Raw genomic sequence first — 27,533 nt, forward strand, 5'->3', positions numbered from 1 at the left:
TTAGGTAACAATACCAACCAATGGTAGGAAATAACGCCATGAGGAGGTTGGGACAGAAAAAGGGGGCCGGGCTGATTGGATATGATCAAAGCTCAGCTGAGACAACACAGCCGTTGTGTTTCGTGGCGCACCTTGGGGGCCTTTGGTTGCTTGGTACTCCACGCCTCCGAGCGAAATCGAATATGTCCACTGTGATATCGTTGTGAAACTTATCCGGATTATCATCCTGACCAGGGAACTGTAGTCAGAGGTGTGGATGATCGGACGATCTCATGGAATACACCGCCCGAGCGGCCGTTGCCCTGCTTAAATATATGATGGTACGTAGGGACGTAGGGCTCCCTGGCTTCGGAAACATTCGGTGTCGGGCAAAACGGGTTTCTCCACTTCGTTGGTAGGCGAGACTGCTTCGATCTCAGAGCCGAGAAAGAACAGCAATCTAAAGACATTAGAAACTAACATGGGCGCTTCGCGCTAGTTAATCGCAACGAAGGGGTACAGCCGCGTGAGTTGGGCCGACATTCGTCAGCAGCTGCCTCCGTCAACGCCAGCCAGCCCTGCCAGCTACTTATCCCCTCCTTCAGTCGACGCCAGCTCGTTTCCCACATGAAAGCCAGTATCTACTCCCATCGCCAATATCCTCGCCAGGACACCTTCTAGCGTTTTACGCCCTCTAGTGTAGTACACGTCGGCTAGGATCCTTCTCCGGCCAGGACTCCCTGCCGGCTAGGATTCCCTCCCTTGTCGAGTCTCGACGCCACCCCCTCCTCCACGTTGTACAACAGGGAAAGCCACCTCTAGCTACACTGGATATGCTGGATACCTAGGCGCCAAATTGAGTCACGTGGCGAGATCCTGTACTATTACTGCATAATTTGAGAACCGAGTCGCCAACTCATGCTCTAGCAACTCACGCCAAGACCAAACCGACCGTAGTCTTTGACCTCTCTTATCTTACTAAATCGTATACAATGATGCAGTTTTAGTTTAAGAGGTGGGTCCCCAATAGTCAGCCGGGCAATTTAGAAATATGGAAATTTGCTTCAATATACTGGAGTCCGACGTTGACGTCCTTGAGGAAGTCACATGAACGCGTGTGACTACTACAACCGTGGGGGAGAAACAAAACTCAAATGAGAATACCACTGAACCCCAAGGAAAGGCTACCGAAGCAGCAGTGTCTAACACAACACCACCGTCTCCCATCGCGGATTGCAATTCCTCCACCTGTTCATGCGCATCTCACCCACCCCCACCTTGCGCACGACGTAAGGTCTGGCCGACACTCGCTCCACCAGCATCACCCGGAGCCACCACATGTCGTGGTCCGGATCTTTGGCGTACGTCCAAGACTTCCCCGAGGTGTACTTCTCCACCGAAGCGCAAATAACGATGAGATCGAGCACCTTTCCCACGCTCTCCCAGAAACATTGCGCTCGCGTTCTCTCCCCCTTACGCGACATCTTCGCCAAGTACCCCAGTATCCCTCCCTCACGATCACGTACCGCGGCAGGAAGACGGCTTTCACTAGCGTAGTCGAATCCTTGGTCCGCAGAAGCGACTGTCGTGTTGAAGACCAAGCATCCAGGATGCGTAGCGGCGATGTCGCAGGCGTCGGTATCAAGATCACGATGGGCCAGGGCCTCCCAGGGGCTGTGGGGGCAGTGTGCCCAGGCGTCGTTCTTGATCCAGTCTTTCCAGCTTGCGACCCCTTCCAAAGCCGGCAAATCTGCCACTCTTTTGAGATCGGCCATGGCGATATCCTGATCGATCCACCGTTCTTCGACGTCGAGTTTCCGTAGATCGTGGGTGGTTGTGATATCCGGGTCGTTGTAGTAGAAACCTGTCACCAGGCTCGCTGTTTGTCGATAGTCGTCCATGCGATACGTTTCCCCTGGGAATCCATCCACCAGTACTGAGCCCGCCCAGCCGTATGCGCCCAGCTCCAGCTGGGGATCTCTACTCCGTCGACCTGGATGGCCGGGGGGCGGCGGCCACGGTCGGGGCCTTCGCTGGAGTTCTCTGTGCGCTCCCACATGAGCGCCTGCGGCAGGCACTTTTCCGGCAGGCCGAAAAGCATGCGCGAGTCGAGGGCGTCAGACACAACCTTGCCAGCCCCCGCAAAAGCGTTGAGGATGTCGGAGGGGAAGCTGAGCCGGCGCCCTGTGTACTCCTCCACCCAACGGCAGTATTGCACCAGTGTCGGCGGGCTTCGTCCCATCCAGTCGACCGATCCTCGGCTTTGGGTGGGAATGAGGCCGTGGAGCCACGCCGTTTCTTCTTCCTGTTTCCTTTGCTGTAGCAGATCATCGAGTTCGTCTGGCTTACAGCCAAGCAATCTTTGGGAGTACTCGTGCGGTAGTAGTTCCATGTAGTCGTAGCTCCAAGTTTCCGGCTCGGATGCTCTCTCTTCCGCACACTCGAATCTGACTTCGTCCTCCGTGATGTAAATAGTTCGTCTAGACAATAGCCGTTCTTGGAACGTCCACCCTCGTTCATTCCACCGGGAGGAAGACAGGTTGCGGCCCGCTGTGTTTGGACGGACCCCCTTGTGGACTGAATCCTCGCTATGAACAGACCTCGGGGTAGAAGGACTTGGATACCGAGGCAACCCTCCATATCCCGGCAGACCTTTTCCCTCGTTGCTATTGAGTGCAGCAGCAATGGTGAAAGTTGCGGACCGGTATATATCGTCCATGGCTTGAATCTGGCTCATCTTGGAAGCGGGATCGTCTTGGATAACGCATAGTCGGTCGACCCAGAGATACATCTCATTCATGTCTTTGCACAACTCCATGACGTCTGTAAGGATGCCAGGCATTTTGACGCCCTTAAGACTGCCTGGAATTTCTAGCGTGTTGGCCAGGTGCTTCCGAAGCTGAAACTCATCCGCGCCGCTGCCTCCTTTCCACATGTAGCTAAGGGCTACAAAGCGGACTGGACCAACTGGTTGACAAATGTGGTGATTGAGAACGTCGATGACTCGAAAGCCGTTCGGGAGGTCTATTACAAGTATTTTCCGTTAGCGGCTGAACAGTAAATCGATCACTAACTCGTCATAACATTCTCATACCTTGCATTGTTCGATCACCTCTACACCGGGATCCATGGACTTTATCGCATCGGGCAATCCATCGTTTAAGCAGTGCTACATCGAAATAGTTCACCTCCCAATCTTCTACGCGGCTCAGTCGGGACACTGCTTGTTGAGCGTAGTGAAACTTGAGTTTCGGGGTGATGCGCAATTCGGACCGCTTATCTCGGATTACATCGACCACGAGGAATAAGGGGATGATGGGGTTCTCCTCCTTTAGTATTGTAAGGTGAGAATCAAAGGGACTACCGGTTATATTGTACCTGAAATAGTACGGTCCTCGAATCCGAAGCTTCAAACCACTCCGAAGGTCTATCGGGTTTTCGTCAGTACGACGACGAGCCTGAAACAGAGACCATACTGCATGGCAAACCAGGCAAGAACTCTCGTTTCTGGAAATATGCTCTGGGGGCATAGAATAATCCAATGACATTCGCGGGCTCCACGATCCAGTGGGCACTTCGACTTTTCGGGAGGTGTTGTTGTTTGACTTGCTCGGCACTTTGCGGGGTGTCCAAATCCTGGGCGTGTGAACGTTTATATCATCCCATTGTTGACAAAGATCGCACAGCAATGTCTTTGGGCTATTATCCGTATCGGCAGTCATCTTGACAAGGCTCTAGAAGCATGGCAGCAGAGATGTCCCTTGTATGCGTTTGAAAAGAATCCAAATATCAAGCTCATTGAAAGTCTCCCGAGCAGAACTGCTTTGAACCCATGAATGAAAAGAAAAGGAAAAGGGACTTGTATGTATTGCGAGATCTAGTCGAATGATATTGCTTACGTTGGCTGACGACAGCCAAGCTGTCGCGGGGTCTTTGTCAAGAGTGGATCACGAAGAAGAATTATGATTGGAAGTCTTCCTTTTAAGCCCAATGCTCTGCCGCGCACGGGAATGAGCCAGGGACCGCCGCGATACCGGGAGAACGGCGCCGCGGCAGCCATATCTTTGCAACATGTCCTGTACGTCTGGATGAAGCGCGTGCACCATGGCGGCTCACTGACACTGGTGCTTATCTGGACCTCTGTAAACCAGTGGCTGGTGGATGAATTGCATCCCTGGCGCGGAAGCAAATGCAAAGTTTCCCACTGTGGCTGCAGATGCATGAGCCCTCAGCCCCTGTCAACTCAGCAAGCTCTTCTTTCCCTGGGTCGCTTTGCGAGGGCAGCATTAATACATGTCACTATTCCGATACAACATGCAAGCCATTGCATGGCGCACCCTGCACTTTCACGGGCACGGTCGAAATTCGTGATCGCTCAACAAATTGGAGCAACAAGAAACGTCCGATATTGAGACGAGTAAACGTGCAGAAGGACCCTCGGGGTTAAGGCTGTGACCCTGGTGGATTGACTTGCCAGTGGCATTCGTCGATGAGGCTGCATAGCGGCAAAGATTTCAATTGATATGATCGCATGATGTATTGAGAAGGAGATGATGGCAAAGGAGAGAGGAGGGAGAAAGTGCATTGTACGTGTGTGCATGGCCAGAAAATCGAAAATAGGGGGGTCAAAAGAAACATCAGACCAACTAAACCCTGAGCAGTTCGTCCCCAAATTCTAGGTAATAGCAGCACCCGCTGCAGAACTGCACATGCCCCAAAATGCATCGGCGTTAAAGCACGACCCCTGAAGGTGCTCTGGGTCGCGGCAGCTGATTGGTGGAAACTGCGCTAACCCGGCTATTTGGGTGCCCGCGCCCGCATCGTATGTCTTCCGCGCGGAGTAAATGCCGCCGCATGCTGGATTGGTAGCACTGCATATCCACTCACAGCACAATTTCCGTGATAATATGATATGGTGGTGACCCCACTATCGCAGGGTATATAAGGTGAGCGAATTGCAGTCGGCATTCGTGTAATGTGAGTCGTAGCCACCCCCATTACCGCCGGTAAACTTCGCCTAACATGTTGTCCCTCAGATCTCTTGTACTGGCGATGAGCGCTTCGGCGTATATCACCACCGCGGCCTGCGCGGAGAGCTACCGGTTCCTTGGCCGCGTCAACCCTGCCACCCGGGAGTTGACCTGGCCGGCCACGGGCATCTTCGTCTCCTTCACGGGGACGTCCGCCAGCATCCCCATCACCTCGCAATGGGGCGAAGTCTCCATCGAGATGGTCGTCGACAGCGGCACGCCAGTCGCCATGAACCGCGTGTCGGGGCCCAGCATCAACACCCCCAAGCTGGCCGAGGGCCAACACACCGTCGAGATCCGGAAGAAGTCGGAAGCCAACATGGGCAGCCTCTTCCTGGGCGAACCCACCACAGACGGCACCCTATCCCCCCTCCCCGCCGCCCCCTCGCGCCGCATCGAGCTGATCGGGGACTCCATCACCGTCGGCTACGGGCTCGAGGGCGTCTTCCCCTGCACCAACTCCGCCGACAAGGAGGGCGCCACCAAGACGTACGGGGCCCTGACCGCCCGCAACCTGTCCGCCGACTACTCCCTCGTGGCCTGGTCCGGCAAAGGGCTCACGCGCAACTACGTCACCGACAACCAACCTCTGATGCCAGAGCTGTGGACACGGTACGGCGCCAACGACGCCGACAACACCTACGATTTCAAGACGCCCGTCGACATCGTCGTCATCAACCTGGGCACCAACGACTTCGCGACCGGAGGGCGGTCGCCGATCGATAGCGCGACCTACACGGCGGCCATGGTGAAGTTCGCGACGGCGGTGCACGACAAGTACCCGAACGCCGCCGTGCTCATCACCAGCTCGCCCTCGCTCGGCAACGACTCGGCCGAGCAGGCGAAGACGAAGCAGACCAGCGCCCTGCAGGATGCTGTGTCCAAGCTCGCGTTCAAGGCGCACTTTGTCAACTTTGCCACGCAGGATGCGTCGAATAACAATATCGGGTGCGACTATCACCCGTCGGCTAAGACGCACCAGGAGATGGCTGTGGTTCTCACTGATGCTATTCAGGAGGCTGTGGGCATCTAGAGAAAACTAAAAGTGGAATTGTTATCGGAACATTAGCATAACAATTATATCGTTTAAGATTATTTAGGAAATTTAACTTTATAAGATAGTATAAATATTAAATTATAGGATGAAAATAGAGAATAATTAGAAAAAAAGAAAATAATATGGCAACAAGCCGAGCATGCACGGAGTCCGACCAAGATCCTCTGCCCACCATGCGCTCTGGGTAGGCAATTACAATATCGTATCTGCAACTGCACCTATATGCGGCGAGGTAAGTCAGCTACCATCATTACTTCCGTATTGCTCAACAATTTCGTCCCAGACCATTCCCATTTGTTTTTCAATCTGGTTTATTCCACGTCTGCAATCTTCGTCTGCCGCGTCCGGCTCTGCGCCGTTTTGAAGGAGGAATACAACCATATCTGACAGACCTTTGTCGGCGGCGATGGCTAAGGGCTTCAGATATGCCATTGCCCTTATCTGGCCCCTTGGAGGAATGCAACTATCGTTGACGTTGGCCCCAAATTGAAGGAACGCGTTTGCGAGCTGCATAGCGTTCATATCCACAGCACAAGCAAAAGTGTATTGGCGCATGCTCATTGGCATGTCATACTTCTGGACTGTGGCCATGTATTCGTCCAGACGAGTGCCTTGCAGTTCAAATATAGTGCTGGCTTCAAAATGGCGCAATGAGGGCCGTTCGTAGTCAATTTCCCACGGCTCAACTCCACTTTGCAAGAAACACTCGATGACCTGCGCGTTACCCCCAAGTATCGCATTTACCAGGGGTATTGTGCCATATATGCCTCTGTTGGTTATACTCGCGAAATCGTTTTTAAGGCAGAATCGCAGGGTATCAATGTTCTCACCAATCACTGCTTCATTCGTTGCATTTGCAAACGGAGAGGGCTCATCTGGGGATTTGATGACTTCCCACTCTTCCCAAATGACATGCAGGGCATCTTTCGAGCCACGCTTGGCCGCGAAATCAACGAGGACAGATATGTTATCAATCCTGGCAGAATAAGGGAACTCCCGTAGGAGCTCCAAGTCATCTCGTTGGATTGCATCAGTCGCGATCAGTACCCAATCTTGATTCGAAATACTCATGCTTGTAGTTGATGGGACCATTGATGGGCTGGCCGTCATGGTCTCATGATGCGATTCAACATGGAGCTGCAGGTCTCGCGAAGTTTGGAACCCTATCTTCTCAAATAGGCAGGCCGACTCGCTGCATTTGAATGGTCGATTGTGCACTCGTAAGTGACTTTCTCTTTCCAGATAAGTATTGAACCCTTGGTGGTAGTGCGGGCAGCGAATGCGATTGCACTTGAAGAGTTGACAACCGTATAATTTCTGTATTTCTTGGCAGGCACACCCAGTCTCGTGTGTTGCACCATGGCAGAGAAGTGACTCGAGGCAATGACGGAAACGTGCCTGGGCTCTCGACACCAGGGTCGGGTCACTGTCAATGAATAGAGTTACTTCGGTGTCTGTTTCGAATGTGTTAAGACAACGTGCCCCGAAAAGTGTGAATTGACTGTCTAACCTTGTTCATTAACATCAGTTTGACAGTGACGCCCATGTAGTTCGGCTTGGGCTACCACTAGTTGAAGAGATGGGTAAGCATCTAGACCACGATACCGTGGATGCATGATAAATTCTTTGCACGGTTGGTGATGTTCATTTTGGCGCAGCTTGACAAATCTTGAGAGAGCTCTCATGAGATGCTGCGGAAGGTTCCGATTCTTGGAAGTACAACCAGCCCGTATGTGCGAGAGCCATTGGGTAGAGGCATACTCAAAGAGAATGAAGTCTTGGGACCTGATCTTCTCTTTGACGTCGTTTTCGTCCCAGGTGTCCGAAAATATAGTCCGAAACGAATCGAAGCTCAGGTATGTTAGAATAGTTGAGGCGATCTCTTGGTTCGAATCAACGATCTTCAGAAAGCGTCCACGTCCATTGAAAATATATCTGCTCTGTGAGTCAGTCGCCGGGAGTAGATCTGCGCCTGCGCACCATAGGGTCTTACTCTTTGGCACTGAAATGTACCAAACGGACTTGATCGCCTTCAATTTCTAGTATTGGCCCGCAGGTTTGCCGTAAATCCCGGAGTGCTTTCTTAATCTTCCTGAAGTCCTGTGAACCTCTCTCCACAATCATAGCTTGCAGAATCTCATTCACTCTGAGAGGTTGTGATTCCGAGGCACAGGTTAGCCATTGTAAGATTTTCTCCGCTGCGAAACTTGTTCGAGGAGGGCTGTTCTCGATCTTCTCCAAGATCCTCGCATAGCTGGTAGCCGTTTAGTAGGGCTTGAGTAAGGTTGGTCAATTTACTCACGCTTGGTCCAATCCGTCTGGGAGACATTGAAGCTCATCATGGATCTCATCAGGATTGTCAAGGGACTTGAGGATCTCCACCATGAGCTTCGCGTAAAGCATCATGCCTGTGCCAAAGCTGGTATCAGACACACTATTTCTTGAGTATTGGGCCCGGACTTACCGTTTGAGTGAACCGCAATGAAATCCCTGCCAAATTTGACTTCAGCAAGGACCGAGTCTTGCGCACCTAGCTCCTTCCACTGGCTAACGAGTATCTTCTCTTCTCTGTCCAAATAAGCCAAGATTTCTGGTTCGTTATGGTGGTCCACGCGAATCTTGAGGTCGCAGTATCTGAGCTCTTTATCCAAGCAATACTCGTTGCGGCAGCTGATAAGGAGTCTAACATTGTGACAAGCAGTTGTGATCTCTAGCAAAGACCTGGCGAGGAACAGCCTACTGTTTTCCTCGGCCACTTCGTCAAGGCCGTCTATGACAATGTGGATCATACCCTGGTCTCGCACAAGATCCAGGAACAGGTTGTTCACGAACTCTTCACTCCCGGTCAGCTCTCGGTAGTGTCGGATGTATGCATCTCGGATGACTGGTGCAAGGGATGGCTCCTTGGACAGTAGTTGGAACATCAAACTTTGAAATACTTTGAGGGGACGACTATGTTCGTAATCATTGTATGCCAGAAATGCGAAAAGCACCCTTTGGCTGTTGTTCTGTAGATGTCTAGCGATCTTCGCGCATAGCACAGATTTGCCTTTTCGGGAAGTGAGTTATCATATAGTCATGAAATGGTTGAATCTTGACATACCAGCACCCGGTATCCCTTGTAGCCATATGCTCAAGCGTCTCTGTTCGCGAGAAGTAGACCACATCTTGTAGTCCTTGTTCTCCCGGAGCCAGTCATCCAGAGTTGATGACTTTTGTCTGAGAAGAGCTTCAAGCTCTGAATCGTACATATTGATTCTCAAGTCAGCCAAAAGTCTCCGGAAAAGTTCATGGTCATCACGTTCACGGATTTGCCTACTCTCCTCATCCTCACGAACGCGTACGTTACGAGCTTGGATGATATTCTCGAGAGTGACCTCGTCCGTCAACAAGTGCTTATGCTTGGTCATTCGGCCCTGGATCTGGGAAAGGACATCTGCCGTCTTCGGCCAAAAGGCCTCGAAGAATAGATCCCACTCTATGGCGCTAGTTAGCAGGGATCGTGACGTATGAATATGGCTTCGCTAGTACTTTTCCGCCCAAAAAGGTTCAGGAGAGTAAGGTGAAGATCCAAAATGTCTTCATAGAATAGACAAAGAACCCGCCGTACGCGGAGGTTTGTGGGGAAGACGGATGCCCAAGCATGCAGATCCGGGAGGATTTGGCCGGCACTTCCGAGTACCTCCAAAGTTTTGTCAAATGCCTTTGTGAGATTGTTCGCGAACTACCATTGTAAGTTTCGTACATCTTCTGTAATAGTAGTCTGTACTTACTCGCAGAATGAGTTTTAGCGGGCCCTTTGCATAGCGTCAGTAACTAAGATGCCGACAAATACGTATTGAAATTCACATACCCAGATGAGCGCCAATATATCAGGCTTCACTTGAATGAACACCTCAATTGTACTCTCGTACTGGGCCAAGAAGTCGAGATATGGTTTGAGACGTTTAGATGCCCGCAGTGTCCTTGTCTGAGATTGCAGATTTTGCAACCTTGCTGTCTCCTTGTAGACATCGTCGATTGACTGTGCGGTGCGAAGGTCAATCTGGTCCGGATATTCCAGCCTACGCGTGAAACCCTCTACTGCATCACCGAAAGCGTCGACCATCCACTGGTCGATCACTGGAGCTTGCATTGGAAGTGCTGATCCCTATCAACAATTAGTTGGAGATAGAAAGGGAGAATAGCCGTGGGCTGCGGATCGGTAGCAGCAAATCTTGCAGATGAAAATACCGTCTGAGATATCGAGGAACGGGCGACCTAGGGACCTTGGGAATGACGAGTACTAATGTGCCAACGTCATGCGGTATTGTTCAGAAAGGGAAAGGAAGTGAGGGGTTGCATCTGGAAAAAAAAAAAAAAAGTAAGCCAAATGGCGAAGCGCTGCCACTGCTAAGCCTCAACAGGCGCTGAAGTTCTACCAATCACGTACTTAGTAATGAGCAGGTCTGCTGATTCTGCCTTAAAGGCAGACTGGTCCGCATTTATGAAAAGTCATAATTGCCGAAATGCACCGATGTTGATGCACACAGCCTCAGTGACTTCTTACCTTCACATTTTACCATTGAGTAGGTGGCTCCTTTTCATTCCAGCTTCATTATAATTGATAGATGTTGCGTTTTCAATACGCCTGCACATATATCCCCACTTTGAACGCCAAACCACTTTCTACACCTCAATCTCAACATGGCGTCTCCAGGTAGCTGCCTTACGAACAGTGCGAAACGGTCGTCCGATACTGCCTGGGGAGATTTTGCCCCACCCGGCCTTGGTCTACCTTCGAACACTTCACATCTCTTCAAGCGGCCCTGTACTCCCGATTTGAGATTTGTCCCGGAAGATAACAATGCATCCACCCGTACAACCAAACAATTTGCCCCGGTATGGTCTAGGGAACCAGCTGGGGAAAACCGTAGCGAAAACGCATCAGATGCATTGCACTTCGACGGTGCAGCAGAACATGTTCCTCTGTGGTTTGAGGCCCCACATCAGTGTCGCAGCAATTCTACCAGGGATATTCACGGAATGGTCATGGATCAGCCGGTGTGCCACGGTGGCCAGTCCCTCTCCACAGCCGCCAAAATCCTGTCCATCTCACATACTGCGAGTCCAACACTGGGTATTCAGAACCCTGACAGTCGATTGGGTCAAATCCTAACTGGAAATACGACCCCTACGGATACCAGCTTCGTTCAAACGCAGGGCCAGGATAGTTTAACCATCATAGGCAACGTGGCACCGAAGCCAGACTTTGACACGTGCTTTGGAACAGTATGTACATTTGCAACTGTATCTACTACGGGCTCGTCTCCTAACATGAGATAGTTACACATAGATATCCCGAACCTCCACTACGATGAAATTGAAGTGTCCATGGCTCTTGGGGAGAAGCTGGAGCCTCTCGGGAGCCATCTTGGTATTTTTGATGTTCAACACGGAAGGTACCGCGGGTCTGTGAACCCAAGATTTATGGCGTCGGTACAAACCCTGCAACGTGAGGGCACTGTCAGAGCCACCTTCGATCTTGTCTTTAAACCGCCGACACTTCATGTCACAGTCTATGGTTGTCGAACACAGTCTGAGCATATCGGCGACTTCCTGGCACAAAGAGGCCTCTTCCTCCAGGCTCCACAGCTCCACGACAAATCTGTAACCTACTTCAACTCACAGTACCTGGTACCTCCAGGGAAAACATTCAGTTCGACTACACAGATGGACATGGATGAACTTCACCAAATGGATCCTCTCAACCCGAACCAGAAGTCTATAATAATGGATATACTGGATGAGAGCGTACAGCCACCCAGGATTTCCGAAGTCAGCATCAGTAACAAGTTGAAAACAACTTTGAAAGAGTATGCAGGCTACCACTACCACTTCCTGACCATCAACCGCTGATTCAATACCAGATACCAAAGAGTCGCGTTTGCAATGATGGCGGAGAAGGAACGAGGCAGCCTCGTTGGCAACCAGTTTCCGTCTCTTTGGGATGAGATGGATACAAGCGAGTATGGCGGCCTGGAAATGTAGGTAAATGATCATTTCAACGGTATTTGTATCATTATGTCACGGCTCACAAGTGCACTCAGGTATTCGAACAATGTCACTGGCGAGCATATCATCAGGAGACCAGCCCTGTGCTTGGGTGGGATTCTGGCAGATGTAAGTGGGTAAGAACTCGACAGATTATGTATAGTACTGACCTATCGAGCCAAAGGATATGGGAATGGGTAAAACTTTGTCCACACTTGCACTAATCTTGGGGTCTCTGAATGATTCCCCATATCGACATGCAAAACAGCAGGTCAATGTATCTGACACAGCAGGTTCATTGATCGTGGTACCATTATCAGGCAAGTTTATGGATTTGTTAGCCCATTCCGATTCACGATGAACGAAGACTGATCGACCTCTACTAAGCGTTGATGAGCTGGGAAGAGCAAATAAAGAGGTAAGTTCTGATACTCGGCGTACACTGATTTAGCCGTCACTTCTTGCCCACTGATTTGTTGGCCTAGGCACATAAAAAGGGGTAGCCTCAAATATTTGAAGTATCACGGCCAATCCAAAAGCAAATACAAGAACGAAATTCTGGATTACGATCTCGTTATCACGACATATGAGACGCTAAGGAGGGAAGTCACAGACGAGTCTAAAACCAAAGGCCAGTTGAGACACGTACAATGGACAAGAGTGGTCCTGGATGAAGGTTCTATTCCTATACCCAGAGCTCTCGTAATGGTTTATTCCGTTAACACATGAAAAGCACACGTCATTCGAAACCGTGCGTCGAAGACTTTTCAGGCCGTCACCTCGCTGAAGGCGAAACATCGGTGGTGTTTGACCGGGACCCCAATTCAAAACCACGTGCAGGATCTCGGGTCCCTCGTGGAATTCCTCCAGATTGACGTCTTTTCTGACCATAAAGGATTCAAGACGCTCATTGTCGATCCAATTAGCCGCAACGAAAACGAAGGCTTCGAAAAACTAAGAAGCCTTTTCCAAGCCATCGCCTTGAGGCGCACCAAGGAATCGGTAATGGAGGAGCTGCATCTTCCCCTGAAGAGCCTTAAGGAGGAGCCGGTTGGCCTGGATGCAGAGGAGAGGCAGCTCTATGATGTCGTCAAGAACTCGGGGGCGCTCTTTATCAACCGACACCAGAAACACAGTGTTCTTCAGACCCTTCTCAAGCTACGCCAGATCGCGAACCATGGTCGGGATCTTGTGCCTGCTGAGCTGATTCAGAAAATGGACAGACTCGGTAAGGGGGCACTTGTAAATTTGGCGGCAGACGCCTGCGAGGGCTGTGGCGTCACAATCAAGCAGGAGAATGCCGAACAGGAGCTTGCCTCCGTGGTATGTATGCACCAGATCTGCACCGCATGCTCCTTGACAGCAACAGAGAGCACACTAACGGGAAGCAAATGTCCCTTGTGTTCTGATGATTTCGCCTCTATTTCCTCCAAGAAGAAGAGTAGGAGTCGCTCACAACAAGCAAAAGAAAAACTCACAGGCCCCTACAAGCCTTCATCCAAGGTCAAGGCTCTGTTGCGGAACCTCGAAGCGGACCGGACTGGCAATCAGCAAGACGACGAAATGTTGCAAAAAAGGTATGAAGCCATGTGGAAACTTTAACATGAGGACAATGGCTCAAAATTCAACAGCGTTGTCTTTTCCTGCTGGGCCGGCATGCTCGATCTCATTGAAAGGGCCTTGGACGAAGCTGGAATCGGACATGTCCGCATCGATGGTGCCGTTTCGGAAACGTCGCGACGCCAAGCCTTGGATAAATTCCGTAAGAGCACCTTGGTCACTGTCCTGTTGGCTACGATAGGCACTGCCGGGGTTGGGTGAGTCTCTCAAAGCACTGCACTGCGAGCCCCCTTCCTTCAAAATATGAGAATCATGTGACTCCTAACCATTGTTTGCCGGCAAACTAGTCTGGATCTGACTGCAGCGAGTCGGGTACACCTCATGGAGCCGCAATGGAACCCAATGGTCGAAAGACAAGCCATTGACCGGCTCTTCCGGCTCGGGCAGACGAGAGACGTCCTGGCCATATCGTACATTATGGACGGTGATGACTCAGTTGACAAGGTGACCACGCCGCCTTGAACCCCATTGCAGGGCGATCAAGTCTATCTAACACTTCCCTTCCAGTATATCCGGCAGATGCAACAGCGAAAGCTCAATGTTGTGCACGTTTGCGTCGACGGCACGGACGGCGAGGGCATTGCTGAGTCAGCTTCGCAATGGGTTGAGGTAAGGCAGCGTGGCCATTGTTTCACTCATCTGGTAGCTCGAGAACCCTTACTGACTCGTGGCGACGTGTAGTCAATCACGAACATCAATCAAGAGAAGACTGGGGAGGAGGCTGCGGATGTGGATATGATTGGCTAGTGGCCATTGTCAAGGTTGGCATCCCGTTGGTGTGGTGTCATATACCACGCAAGAATGGGTTACGTGGTGGCAGAATGCGGAATCCTCGACGGCAACTTCTTTCTTTATGCTTCCTTGTCACTTTCAAATACATCAGCCACGACCTTTTTGTCATGGACCAGGTTATCTTTGAGGGTCATCGACTTCAATGGGGCTCATTGTCACCTGTCGTAGTCATGACTAGCCCAATACTGTTTTTTCGCCTTGTATCCCCATGACAATAATTTCAAAGACGATAATGCATTGTCGCCGTTACTCAATGCTACAATGCTTATTCAAAAGTATAGTGTATATGTGCTGACCCAGTTCTTTACTTATCCCAAGAATCGTTCCATACAGTCATCATTCATCGACTACCATTGGTATTCAACCCCGATAAAGCTTTCATCCCGTATTCCACAGCAAGGTGTTCATTCGAGCACCCTTCCCGCCGCTTTCCACCCCACACACCCACCATGTCCAGCCCCGCGCCCCAGATCATCTCCCCCAAGCCCTCCGACGAGGACGCCCGGAAGGAGTGGATCGTCAGCCTGATGCTGACCCTGTCGTGTCGCATCGCCCTGTTTCGACAGGCATACCCGGAGACCAGCCAGTCCAACGTGTGGCGCACGGCAACGAACATCTTCAAGCTGGAACTCACCTACCTTTCCCACACGCGGGATACGGACAAGGCCCGGGGGATCATGGATCGGGTGTTTATTGCGGCGAAGGATACGGCGTTGAGTATGGCGGCGCAGTAGATGAGGGGTTTTAATAGCGCTAGAGGGACACGCGTATGGTCGTCGTCTAATACGTAATGGGCAAAAGGGAATGTGGCTGGATACATATTTCTAGGTAAGTCATAATAAACTCACTAGATCTTCAAAGAGTTGACTCGTCTCCCTCTGTGACAAAGTTGTAGGTGATCGATCTATTCTCAGCGAAGCAAGCCAAGTTCGACTGCGCCACATTCTCTCTCTTCACGATGACTCTTTGCGAGCTATTTCAACATGTATGTTGGTTGAGCCGTCGTGCCGAGATACTGTTACAGTGGGCGCGTAGGCTTGTTGCGATACCGGATACACCCAGGTCGATATAGTCCACTATATTGCTTGGCCCGCCCCACAGTATCCACTCAGTTTCCGGGGAAGTTGGGAACCATTTGAACTCCCATGAACATTGTTGGGCGTTCCCGGTAATTCTCGGTGGCCGGTGAAAGAGCCCATGAAATTGATAATGTTATAGCGTTGAGGTAAGTGTATTAGTAAGTGCCGTGGATTCATGCAGGAACCCCCCCCCCCACGACTCATCAGTAAGCGAACCATCCAACAGCAACACCCCCCGCAGATCCCAACGCCCAGCACGCCATCCAGCAACCCCTGTCGATACGGACTTACAGGGACCCATCTTTGCGCATTCACCCCGGCAATGATCGGGACACCTCCGACTCCAAGCCATGCCCAGGTAGATACCAGGCCAAACCTGCATCGCAAAATAATTGTATGAGCCATTTAGGTCGATTCAAATACGATGCATCTGCTACGAGGTTGCGTTCTCTGTCTCCTCCCCGGGACTTATGCTTTCGAGGCAGAGCATAGCGAACAACCGACCATGAAGTCCTTCAAGTCGTTCGCTTCCCTCGTGGGACTATCCCAGATCCCCCTCACAGCAGCCCAGCCTCCTAGCCAAGCCGTCACGCTCGAGGGGTACGGCAGTTTCACTGGGACTACCGTCAATAGCACCTACACCGGCCATGCCCTCCCCGCGCCAGTCGACGCCTGGCTCGGCATCGACTACGCCACCCAGCCCGTCGGCGATAGCCGCTTCAGGACTGTTTCGTGGCCTGCGCCTTTCGACGGAGTGAAAGAAGCCACATCGTACGGCAAGGCATGCGTCCAGGACCCGTCCTACCTGGATCCTGCGCTCCAAGATGAGGCTTGTCTCAACTTCAACGTCTACCGCACCCAGGGCGTCCCGCTGGACCAGAAGCTTCCCGTCCTGGTGTGGATCCACGGCGGCGCCTTCGTGACGGGCAGCTGGAAGAGCTTTGACGGCGCGGCCTTTGCGGCGTCTTCCAAACTCCCCATCACCGTGGTCAACTTCCACTATCGAGTGAACTCGCTGGGGTTCCTGCCCTCGGAGCTCTTCGCGACGGAGGGGCTCCTTAACTTGGGTCTTACAGATCAAGCCTTCTTCTTGAAGGAGTTCGTGCAGAAACACATTGCCTCCTTCGGCGGAGACCCCGATCAGGTCACCATTGGCGGTCGGTCGGCTGGCGGTCACTCCGTGGGGATTCACTACTTCCACAACTACAACGAGGACACCGACAAGCCTTACTTCGCACGCGCGATCCACCAGTCGGGATCAGTCACTGCACGGGCGTTCCCGAACGCCACCTACCCATTGTACGTCCGACAGTTCACGGAGTACATGACCTACCTCGACTGCCCGACCGCCGACAACAAAGCCGCCATGGCCTGTCTCCGCGCCGCCGACATCACCAAGATCCGCGAGATCAGCACCAAGCTCTACGAAGACTCGGAGCACGACATCACCTGGCCCTTCCAGCCCACAAACGGCGGGGCCATGCTGGAGAAGTTCGGCTCGCGGTCCGGCTACGACGGGACCTTCTTCCACGTCCCCGTCCTCACCTCCAACGTCAACGACGAGGGCAAGTTCTACCTGCCCGGCGATCTCGAGACCAACGAGGAGTTCCTCGAGTACATGCACAATGGGTCACCGGAACTGAACGCGGCGGACTTGAGGCTCCTGGCGGAGCTGTACCCGGACCCGGCCGTGCATGACGACTCGCCCTTCGCCCACTCGCCTAACAGCACGCAGTACAACCGGCTTTCGGCGGCTTGGAGCGACTACGGCTACATCTGCCCCGGCCAAGAGACCGCATTCCGCGCGTCGCTGGCGGGTGTCCCGACCTGGAAGTTGCGTTTCAATACGAATGCGTCGTGGCCGGCGTGGCAGGGGATCCCGCACACGTCGGATACCAAGTACACGTGGGATGAGCCGACCGTGCAGCATCCGGATGTCAGTCACGTGTATCACGGCTATCTGGCCAGCTTCGTGACAGCTGGCGACCCAAACACCCATCGCTACCCCGGGTCGCCGTTTTGGCCCAGCTACGAGGTTGCAGGGTATGGACCGGATTCGGCGCCTGCGGTGCAGCTCGTGGTGCAGCCGGATAACGGGACGCGGGCGGAGCCGGATGCGATCAGGAGGGAGGCTTGTCTGTTTTGGCGGGATCCGGAGAGGGCTGCAAGGTTGAATAAATAAGGGGAAATGCTCGGTGCTAGCAAGGGGAGAGTTGAAAGCACACTCTACTAACGCCATCTCATTGGATTAACGCCGATGTGACTTTGCAACACCCGACCCAAACACCAGGCCTCATAGGCATAATATTTATTAATGTCAGAATTTCCCAGCTTACCCTAAGTGGGCAGTGTTGATGTGAGGCTTCGGTCAGGTGCGCTAATACGAAAACGGATATTCAAATTTCAAAATGTTGAGACATGACGTGCAGCAATGCAAAGTCAGGGCGACCAATCATCTGCGTCAAACTGCGCATTCGAGAAGCATCCCAGACGACGCGAGTGGGATCAGGCTCCCAGAGTCTGCCACCTCAAAAGTGACCGTTTTCTCGTAGTTCCGTATTGCTGAGTTCCAGTCAACTACTTTGCCAAAGCAGCAGAAGCGCATATCACCGTCCAATATACACGTACTTAGATATTCAACGATGACCGATACGCCTACAACGTACACATTTGTTGGTCCAACGCAGCAGCGGGCCGCAAGGATTCCCGTCGCAGAATGGAAGAAACGGGAAACCAGATTAAGGGAGCTCCATGGCCAAATGACGTTGTCTGAGCTGATGGATGTCATGGAACGGGAAGGGTTTATAGCAAGGTGAGTATACTGCTATCTACTATTAACGTGGACGTTAACAAGGCTAACGTGGATTTTGACTTTAGCCGGACGCAGTATATCTACCAGTTCGGCAAATGGGGCTTGCAAAAATACAACACCGCGAAAGCAGCCGAAGTGACTCTTACAAGCTCTGGAGCCGTTTCTGGTGAACTTTCAAGCTCACCCGCAGACCACCCCATTGACGTGTTAGACAACGGGACAAAGCGGCCGAGAAGTACACAGAGCATCCACCCCAGCGATAGTAGCCTACTTTCGTCGCTGCCGAGTTCCAACAAGAAGGCCAAGCTGGATGAGGGATGCGAAGTGTCCACATCTCTCAGCTCTACACTACCCTCCATTTCCCCCGCGTCTGATTCTGTCGCATGCACCGACGTCAAGCATCATTGTGACATCGAAGCACAGCACCGTCCCCGTTCTCTCCGGAGGTCTGATTCCATTGATTCAATGTTGGAATACGAAAATGCACGGCTCGAAAGGGAACCGGAGGTTGGCGGCAATAATACTGTCTCACCGTCCCAGGTGACTGGGACGGACTGGCCTCTTCGCAATGGTGCCCCAATTCAAGGCTTGAATTCGATGGGGGATACATCCAGCATTGAATCAGTGGCTATCTCGAACACCGTATGGCTAGAACCCATGTTAAAGACATTTGGTATTGATGGGGAGGTCCCTTCGTCATCACTCAAAGCAGACATCAAATATGGTGCACCAACTTCAGAGCAGGCCTATCAGGTTTGCCTAGGCAACGCTACCGGTATGGCTACGGCGTTCTATGGCCGGAGCACACCACGTTCGGATCTAGATCAGTCGCAAGCCGGAGATTATCTCTATGCTGTACTCAACAAGGCACGAAGTTTCCGTTTATATAAAAAAATTGCTTGACGCCGACGACTCGAAGGACCAAGTCCTCTCAGAAACAGCTTTGGCATGCGCGCGCGCCGCGGGGACAAAGCTACAACGCCGGGTGGTCAGTAGACTTCTGACTAAGAAGCTGAGAAACGAATCATCCAAGGCCAGTGGCTCAGAGAGATCCCTGGCGAACATGCTACTGGCGCAGATGTCCTTGCTAGACGGGATGCCCACAGAATATAATGACTCTCTGGCATCAGCGGGAGCAGTGTGCAGCACTTACGTCGACACCTCTTTCGACGTACTAGCGTACCTCTACCGTACGCATCCACAAGAGGATGGGTCGCGGCCGAACGTATCAGGTCAATCCAAACAAACTATTTTGAACGACATGGCATCAGTTAGCTACGAAGGGTTCGTTCAATTCGCTTTGGGTCTCAGATACTCATCACTGTCCAGAAACTCGACAGAGTCCCACGATTATCCTGGCACCGTTGTGCGTGATTGCGTGCGGTCCTGCGTGGATTGGTGCGCTATCTCGATCGACATCACGTTGCTAGATCAACCCTTCAACACCGAGTGGTTGGCCCAAGGGTCTTCATACATCAGCATATGTCGTTGGCCCGAGGTTATGGCGCTCTACAACTACTTATACCGCAAGTGGCGCTCCGACGAGTCGGACAGGGAAACAGCGCTTGCTCACTGGGGATGGAGATCGGGCACCCGAAAAAAGCTCGGTATATCGGCAGCAGAACTACTGATTGTTTGCTGCGACATGATAACCCAGGCCTGCGACGAGTCGGCTCCTGCACCCGGTGGGAAGAAGCTCGACCGCTTCGATCATCCCTATGCCTACCTTCGCAAGAATATCCGGATTACCCAAGGTCTGACGGACGAAAAGCTGGTGACAAAATTTCTCCAACGGCTTTATTTAAGGACTACAAATCTCCCCCAGGTCAGCGAATCCACGGCATATAACCACCACCAGTTCCAGTCGTCCAGACTGGAGATTCGGAGAAGCGCTGTGTCACCTCGGGCCAACCAAATGAACGGGCCGCGCTTTTCAGTCTTGAACCGATATACTTACGCATCTTCGAGCCACAACTCGGTTATTGAAAAGAGATATGATCCGACTATAGCTTCGTCAATTCACTCCTCGAATGCATCCTATAGAAGGATGAAAGATGCGGCATCGTTGATTCGAGGCCGCTTCACCGGTATCGGGAGTAAGGCATCCCTCGCCAGCCAAGCCAGCCAAGCCAGCCGAGCCAGCCGAGCCAGCATGATGTCCCTCACAAGGTCCATTGACAACATGAGTGACATTATGCGGGACTCTTTCAGCATCTCAGAAGCGCCACTACAAGAAGACTTATCACAAGGAAATTCATAAAAGGGGTCGAGATTGTTCAAGGGAGTGGAAGACCGCAACTGGTCTGGGAAGCACAAGATTGTTTATCTGGAATGAAATGGTTGCCATAGATGGAATACAGAGAATCTACTCTTTAGTGTTTCTTATCCTGCTGCAAGTCCTTAATCGCTACGGAACACCAACTACTTGCTTTCAGGCTTGAAGGTCTAGCACGTTTCCAATCGCCCGATCTATTCGGGAGATTTGACAGATTTTTGGTCAAGTGTTGGTATATGGCAGCTGACATATCCATTGCTTTGCTAAAATCAGTGCCGAGCTGTGCATGCACGAACGTACACTGTTATGTGCCCGCCCCAACATAAAAGGTGTGCTGCAATATACGATAGAACCTGTCTCTAGAACGAATTGGGACTTTATCCAAAAGCGGCAGCAGTTTCAGCCTCAGTGGGGTGCACTACACCCGAAATGGCGATTGGGATTTCCATGCTGACGGTGTTCTGTGGCTGCTAACAGGGGTTGTTATTGGTCAAGTCTCCCTCACAAGTAATACAAGGCAGGCTACGATACCAATCTCATCTTTCATTTTTGGAGTTTCCCAACTTATGCTTCTTCATATGCCGGATCTCATCGCCATATGATCACCACCCTGACCTACTTATTTCGATACGACCCGTTCTTTCCAGGGACCATTTCTTGCATTAGCACCGTAATCTTCCGGGTGCAGCCTTGTAAAAGAGATCAGCGATTCGACCTGCAGAGTACTTAACTCCAAGTTAACGATGTCCACACCTGCATCTTTCAAATGGGTAGACCAGAAGCAGGAGAGGGCCACTAGGATTCCTGCTGCGGAATGGACCAACCGGGAGACAAGACTCCGAGAGCTTCACAGCCAAATGACGCTGACCGAGTTAATGGAGGTAATGAAATCAGAGGGATTTGTAGCGACGTACGTACCGCGTTCTTAGACTTCATGAACATCTAGAGAGCGTCAGCTAACTTGATTATTGCCATATTAGCCGGAAACAGTACGACCATCAGTTCAGAAAATGGGGCCTACAGAAGTACGGCATTGCCAAATCAATCGAGAAAGAACCTGGGGGCTCTTGTCCTGTGGAAAACCAAGCTACGGCCATGCTCGATGGAGACACCATTGTGGCGCCCGATACAAGTGAAAAGCGACCCCGAAGCATCCCGAGGGTTGAGTTGAGCGGCAGCCGTCTTTCGGATTCACTACTGCCTCCCAGCAAGAAGGTCAAGATGACAGATGAAGATGGAGTGCCCCGAAGCCCCCGTCTCGACATACATGTCGCCCATCATCTCAACCAACCCTTTGGCCAAACTCATTCTCACAGTAGCGAGGGCGCAGACGCTAATCCTGTTGTTGTGGATCTTTCACCTTCATCTACCGTTGAAAGCTGTTTTGTGCCAATTGTTCTCGACACGGCTTCCGAGCCTACAGAGAAGAGCTGTATTTTGCCCATTTATCTTGACACAGCGTCTGAGCCTTCAGATATGACAGCAACAAGCACCGGGGCACAAGCTATCTCAGGCGATGAGACAATATCGAGGGCAGAACAGAACTCATTGGTTCTGTTGATGCAGAATTCTTGTGACCAATTCATGCAAACCTCACAAGGGGATTCATATCGGCGACATCTGCATAAGGCAATAAGGATTACACATGCTGCGCGATGCTTTCCGTCAACAATGCTGCCAAGCCTGATCAGCCAGGCATGTCAGAGCTGTCTGTTACGCGCGGCAGACGGGCTAGATGCCGTGTGGAACAAACAAGACAGTTTCTGCATCTACTCACTTCTGATCAAGTTTGAAGACATAAGCGACGAAGAGCTGTCCAGACCATATATACTATCGCCACTGGCGCTGTCCTGTGCGCGCTCCGCAGAAACACCGTCACAGCGCACATTGGTGAGGGAGCTCTTGTTAACAAGACTGGATATCCTGCAATTTGAAAGCATCAGCCCCTCGGAAACCATGCTTGCGCACATGTTACTAGCGCAGATGTTTGCGTTGGATGGACACTTCGCCCTGTCCGAGAAACATTTGAATACTCCGCTTAAGCTGACCGTGGTTAGGAGGTCCGTTGATACCTCTTTTGAAGTGCTTTCCTATCTTCATTACAAGCATCCTCGGCCAGGGTCAGACACTCAAACCTGTGATCAAGGTTATGAAGCTCACCTTATTTCTCAATACTTGCCATCTGTCACCTGTTCCGACTTTGTTGACTTCGCCTACGACCAGCGACGCACAAGCTCTTGGTTAAGGAATGATTCAGTGAGCTGGGATCATCCCAGAGCAGCAGTGTCAGAATATGTGCGGAGTTGCATTGCATGGTGCTCTACTGCAATCCTAAAGGACAGCCCATCAAGGTTTCCGTGTTTTGACACGGGTTTGCAGGCTAAAGGCTCCTCGGCCCCCTACTCGATTACGTGGCAGGACACTGTGGCCCTATACAATTACTTCAACAAGATGTTCCTCGATGGAGAGCCTGGCCGCTTCAAGTGGATGTCCTGGAGGGAAAGGACGCGTGAAAAACTTGGGATATCCTCCGCGGAACTGTTAGTCGTGTGCTGCGATATGATTGCACACTACGGCACAGTGCACGGTGGCTACGCCAACAGAAAGTTCTCCAATTGCAACATACTTGTCCTCGAACTTGGCAGTCTTCGTGAGGATCTCACAGAATTAGAAAAGCAGCCGGACGAAGAACTTGTGACCCAGTTCCTCAGATGCCTCTATCTGAGGACCAATCCTTTGACACTGGTCAGCAAGTTTAGGGAACCCGGCCAAGGAATCCTGGAAAGCTCAACAACCACTATTTCAGGTTCAGAACATAGGCCATCTATTGTCCATACCGAAGAATCGCCGTTTTCTACAACCACAGATGGTCCCCTAACTCACCGTTCTACGAGAGGTGAAGTGATGAGAGAAATGGTAGCGGAGGAACCCATGATAGCATCATCATGCCGCTCCTCAAACACCTCCTATAAGAGGATGAAAGATGCAGCGGTATCCATTTTCAATCGCCGCTTCAACTCGATGGGTAGTCGCTTCTCTCTGAGCAGTCGGGAGCTGAGGCAGTCCTTGGCAGCATCGACTGACAGGATGAGTGACATAATGCGGGACTCTTTACGCATTTCGATTCCACCAGGACTGGACCAAGTCCAACAGGCTCCCGTCGAGCTCCAGGAATGGAGAGGCGCTTCTGATCCCAAGACCGTGACAGAGAGGCAAGATGAGACTTCAATAACCAAGGCAGAAGAAGTAATTTGGATATAACAAAATCAGGAATCCATTCGCACCAATATAAAAGGGTATTGGAAATTGTCTAGTGCACGGAATAGGTGGTGCGTGGCAGGGGCGTTGACGTTAATGTAGGACGAGCTTTGGTCGGGCTGGCGGTATGAATTGACGCGGTTAACCCTTATAAGCAGCAGTTAATTCCAGAAGCAGCTATTCATAGAACTAGAGGTTGCGTACATGCTGCGAGATAGGGACATGGAGAGATACACATGGCCGCCAACCCATAAGTGGCAAGATAGTTGATTTCATGGGGAGAGGCACCACGAAGAAGGTGCACTCAATAAGACATGATACACATAGAATAACTTGGCTAATGCTAACGAGGAATCAGTCGCAGTCAAGCTAGATGTTGTTCGAATATCCCTCATCCGGTGATCCCGTTATATTGCCGGACAGTAGTTTGACTGATAATGCACTGCTTAGTAACACATTTTGGCCTTGTAGTAACACCACATTCATCCCAGATTCGTGACTCATAACTACTAAAAATAATGAAAGAGACCAACGGTGCCTAGTGCAGCCTCTTTTTTGTCACACAGTGAGCGCTGGCCTTGCACGTGAGAAGCAACCTCTTGAACGACTTCAGCCCCATCAGCGACACCCGCTTATCTCTCCTCGTGTCAGCCCTTGCTCCGCATATACGTAGTATTCGTCTGATCGTAACTGTAGCAGGTCTCAGCAGTTGAACAAAGAGGTTGGTAGTCACATACTGTCGTGGGTGAAGAAATGAGAGCAGTACTTCTAGCCTGTAGCCACCGCGGTTCTTCCGGCGCAGGGTATCCTTCAGCTTCTTGCCATCAATTGCCGAGCCCGATAGAATCTGGACAGGACTTTGGCCGGTCGAGCTGGTACTGGATCCTGAGGTGGTCAAGGACCGCCGGCTTTTGTTGAAAAGCGGGAAACTGAATGAGGACATAGTCCGTGTGTGACTGTCAGCCAATGGGCTTCGTGTATTTGCGGCTGGGACGGAATTCTTGAAACATTGGGATCTGAGAAGGATTTCTTGTGGAGCAAGGGGTCCAAATCAGCCTAACCGGAATTCCATCGGTGAAATGGCGAGCATCAGGGCTTTATCAGAACTGGATCTGTCACAGGCATGAAGTAAGGCTCTGTTGACCATCTAGAAAGGCGTCAGAATTTGGAGAATCCCGCGGGCACTGCCGGCAGGACCGATCTGCATGGCATCCTCACCGGCTTCGATAGTGTGCGGGGTTGTCCGGAAACAAATCGCAATTGTGTAGATGGCTTTTGGATCAGGCTGTCCCGAACGGATTACGTGCAGCAAGGCAGCATCCAAGTGGGCTGATGATTTGCATATTGCAGCACTGCCTGCTTGAGTGGCTGCATGAAAACCAGGATGAACGGCGGCCAATCAATACTAGCCAAGCCTCGAAGCACTGTCTGGGCTTAGCTTCGGTCCTGTCAGATACATAAGATAAGACTCAGCGAGCTGAAAACGATCCTAGCACGGCTCTGAAAGAAAATCCTACCATGGCTTTCTTTTTGGGTGAAACTGTGAGGGCTGAGTGGCACTGAACACTTTTCCACAGCTGGATCGAGGAGCGGTCGGGAGCGGTGAATGGTTGGGGTCCAAGGTCCTCTTTTATAAGAAGTAGTCGAGCGACTATCACTTTGTTTGTTCGTCAGATCTTCCCATTCGCCGACTGCACCTTTCCGAACATCCTAGGGGGAGCAAGCCACCACGATGTCATCCGGAACGCCTGCCCCTCACAGCTTGATGCAGGACACCGAACGATCTTCTTCGAAATGTCTCTGTGATGGTGAATGCCAGTGTACCATCGAGGCTCTTCGGGACAGATGTATGCAGGCGCTCTTACTGGCATCTCTAGCAGATGTCAGCGACGAGCGCCTCCGATTCATACCGCGAGAATCGATTCTCCAAGAGATAAGCCCCGAATTCACGCTGAAAGCTCTCCAACGAGTCGCCAATAACAACGACAGTATTGCAGCACTCTTGCAGCAGGCGACCAATCGAATCATCCCACGTATAACACCGGATGTTTGCCACTGCATGAAGCCATTGTGCACCGGCAGTCGAGTCATTTTCGCTTCACTTCTCTTTTCAGGGTTACACAGCATGCTTCTGGACTTTATCCGTGAGGCTCAGCCGGAGAAGTGCGACAGCTCGCTGTGGGAGTTGGACGTAAATGGGGCAATATTCGGCGACAGAGACCCCATATTTCAACAAGTCCGGCAGATGCACATGCAGAACAGTCTTCTTTTTCATTGGATATACCAGCTACGGGCGCTGTGTCTCACAGCGGAGGAAGGCGATGGGGAAATCAAGCAGCTGGGGCTCAAGGACGGGTTGGACAACAGGACCCGACTGCCGTGGACTTCGATAGAGGATGCAGCTAGGCCATCTAGCAGCGCGTCGAATGACGCCCCGAATGGACCTCAAAGAATCGATATGCAGTCATCAAAGGTCCAGAAGGTCTGCATCCACCGAAGTCATCACAAACTAGTAGGTATTGCCCAAGTTCTTTCCACTTCACAAGGTTGATTCAGCACTCTAACCTGATTGAATCTAGGACGACTTGTCCGACGTCTTCGCCCTCAAAACATTTACAGACGACTTTGGGCCGGAGATATCCAGGTCCGATTTCAAAAAGGAACTCAAGGCTAATCGTTCAATCCCTCGCAACGAGCGCATCATCCCTCTCCTACTCGCGTTTGAGCACAGAGGCAATCTCTGTTTGTTATTCCCGTGGACGGAATTAGGTGACCTGAAGGCGATCTGGAAAGAACACAGCAGTCCTCGTCACGACGGGCCGACAGGACAACAGGTTTCTCATGCGGAGTTGCATTCATCCCAATGGATTCTACGAGAGTGTCTCGGCATTGCAAGTGCCGTTGCTTACATCCATGACCTCGGCCCACACTGTCTCTTGCACGCAGACATCAAGGCGGAGAATATCCTTGGGTTTCTTGATCGGGGTTCAGTCATCCTCAAACTCGCCGACTTTGGATATTCAAAAGTAGTGGGATCAGCCTCGGCGGAAGTTGCGGTGAAAGGAATGGCCCACACGAAAACATATCGAGCACCGGAATACGACATCCAGAAGACTGTTACGACCAAATTCGATGTGTGGTCCCTTGGGTGTTTATTCTTGGACTTCGTGACATGGGATCTCATGGGCTATAATGAGATAATAGAGTTCCAACAACGTCGTCTGGATGAAGAGAAAGACCTTGGGGTGAATCACGATAACATGGTGGAGGATACGTTTTTCAAGAGGGTGGCTGGACCTTCAAGTCCACCCTCTCGATCGAGGTTTCAATCCGCCTACAGGTGGATAACCCTCAGGAAAGATTCGAGAAATAGCCTTTCCAAGAATCGGAAACTCGGTATGCATGGATCCAGCCGTCCGATCGAGACGCAGGTTCGAGGCCCAGTTACGAGTGTGAGTTCTACATTCATCAGTCCAATTCCCCTTCTACATTTCCCCTGTCAAGAAATTCACCATCATGCGTGAACCTGCTCTGATACTGTGATAGCAAATCGAAACCCTGCGCAATCATCAAGGATGTGACGAAGGTATTAGGCAAC

At 51.4% G+C, this 27,533-nt stretch overlaps 10 protein-coding genes across 10 annotated transcripts; 7 read left to right on the forward strand and 3 right to left on the reverse strand.

Moving 5' to 3' along the window:
- Nucleotides 1-1,181: 1,181 nt before the first annotated feature.
- PG985_008303 (uncharacterized protein) lies at nucleotides 1,182-1,754 on the reverse strand (the record flags this gene model as incomplete). Its single annotated transcript, XM_066828071.1, has 1 exon — nucleotides 1,182-1,754. One exon carries the CDS (start codon nucleotides 1,752-1,754, stop codon nucleotides 1,182-1,184), a length of 573 nt encoding a protein of 190 aa, XP_066682983.1.
- Nucleotides 1,755-1,846: 92 nt separating this feature from the next.
- Nucleotides 1,847-2,821, reverse strand: PG985_008304 (uncharacterized protein; the record flags this gene model as incomplete). The annotated part of the gene is made up of 1 exon (XM_066828072.1): nucleotides 1,847-2,821. The coding sequence occupies one exon, from the start codon at nucleotides 2,819-2,821 to the stop codon at nucleotides 1,847-1,849; it is 975 nt and encodes a 324-aa protein (XP_066682984.1).
- Nucleotides 2,822-5,001: 2,180 nt separating this feature from the next.
- PG985_008305 (SGNH hydrolase-type esterase domain-containing protein) lies at nucleotides 5,002-6,042 on the forward strand (the record flags this gene model as incomplete). Its single annotated transcript, XM_066828073.1, has 1 exon — nucleotides 5,002-6,042. One exon carries the CDS (start codon nucleotides 5,002-5,004, stop codon nucleotides 6,040-6,042), a length of 1,041 nt encoding a protein of 346 aa, XP_066682985.1.
- A 261-nt stretch (nucleotides 6,043-6,303) lies between these two features.
- Nucleotides 6,304-10,201, reverse strand: PG985_008306 (uncharacterized protein; the record flags this gene model as incomplete). The annotated part of the gene is made up of 9 exons (XM_066828074.1): nucleotides 6,304-7,258; nucleotides 7,828-8,001; nucleotides 8,060-8,320; nucleotides 8,369-8,474; nucleotides 8,531-9,115; nucleotides 9,170-9,544; nucleotides 9,598-9,769; nucleotides 9,840-9,863; nucleotides 9,920-10,201. 9 exons carry the CDS (start codon nucleotides 10,199-10,201, stop codon nucleotides 6,304-6,306), a joined length of 2,934 nt encoding a protein of 977 aa, XP_066682986.1.
- Nucleotides 10,202-10,752: 551 nt separating this feature from the next.
- PG985_008307 (uncharacterized protein) lies at nucleotides 10,753-14,466 on the forward strand (the record flags this gene model as incomplete). Its single annotated transcript, XM_066828075.1, has 10 exons — nucleotides 10,753-11,337; nucleotides 11,392-11,921; nucleotides 11,976-12,092; nucleotides 12,156-12,228; nucleotides 12,619-12,775; nucleotides 12,833-13,676; nucleotides 13,731-13,916; nucleotides 14,007-14,163; nucleotides 14,227-14,328; nucleotides 14,401-14,466. The coding sequence occupies 10 exons, from the start codon at nucleotides 10,753-10,755 to the stop codon at nucleotides 14,464-14,466; spliced, it is 2,817 nt and encodes a 938-aa protein (XP_066682987.1).
- A 494-nt stretch (nucleotides 14,467-14,960) lies between these two features.
- PG985_008308 (uncharacterized protein) lies at nucleotides 14,961-15,245 on the forward strand (the record flags this gene model as incomplete). The annotated part of the gene is made up of 1 exon (XM_066828076.1): nucleotides 14,961-15,245. One exon carries the CDS (start codon nucleotides 14,961-14,963, stop codon nucleotides 15,243-15,245), a length of 285 nt encoding a protein of 94 aa, XP_066682988.1.
- Nucleotides 15,246-16,095: 850 nt separating this feature from the next.
- On the forward strand, nucleotides 16,096-17,772 carry PG985_008309 (alpha/beta-hydrolase; the record flags this gene model as incomplete). The annotated part of the gene is made up of 1 exon (XM_066828077.1): nucleotides 16,096-17,772. The coding sequence occupies one exon, from the start codon at nucleotides 16,096-16,098 to the stop codon at nucleotides 17,770-17,772; it is 1,677 nt and encodes a 558-aa protein (XP_066682989.1).
- Nucleotides 17,773-18,232: 460 nt separating this feature from the next.
- PG985_008310 (uncharacterized protein) lies at nucleotides 18,233-18,776 on the forward strand (the record flags this gene model as incomplete). The annotated part of the gene is given in 3 exon segments (XM_066828078.1): nucleotides 18,233-18,402; nucleotides 18,468-18,726; nucleotides 18,744-18,776. 3 exon segments carry the CDS (start codon nucleotides 18,233-18,235, stop codon nucleotides 18,774-18,776), a joined length of 462 nt encoding a protein of 153 aa, XP_066682990.1.
- Nucleotides 18,777-21,420: 2,644 nt separating this feature from the next.
- PG985_008311 (uncharacterized protein) lies at nucleotides 21,421-23,938 on the forward strand (the record flags this gene model as incomplete). The annotated part of the gene is made up of 3 exons (XM_066828079.1): nucleotides 21,421-21,587; nucleotides 21,658-22,228; nucleotides 22,466-23,938. 3 exons carry the CDS (start codon nucleotides 21,421-21,423, stop codon nucleotides 23,936-23,938), a joined length of 2,211 nt encoding a protein of 736 aa, XP_066682991.1.
- A 1,729-nt stretch (nucleotides 23,939-25,667) lies between these two features.
- PG985_008312 (protein kinase domain-containing protein) lies at nucleotides 25,668-27,516 on the forward strand (the record flags this gene model as incomplete). The annotated part of the gene is made up of 3 exons (XM_066828080.1): nucleotides 25,668-26,447; nucleotides 26,515-27,331; nucleotides 27,482-27,516. The coding sequence occupies 3 exons, from the start codon at nucleotides 25,668-25,670 to the stop codon at nucleotides 27,514-27,516; spliced, it is 1,632 nt and encodes a 543-aa protein (XP_066682992.1).
- Between the last annotated feature and the right edge of the window lie 17 nt (nucleotides 27,517-27,533).

This window comes from Apiospora marii, assembly GCF_038362585.1.
Source record: "Apiospora marii strain CBS 49790 chromosome Unknown utg000005l_segment0_segment0, whole genome shotgun sequence".
Taxonomy (NCBI): Eukaryota; Fungi; Ascomycota; class Sordariomycetes; order Amphisphaeriales; family Apiosporaceae; genus Apiospora; species Apiospora marii.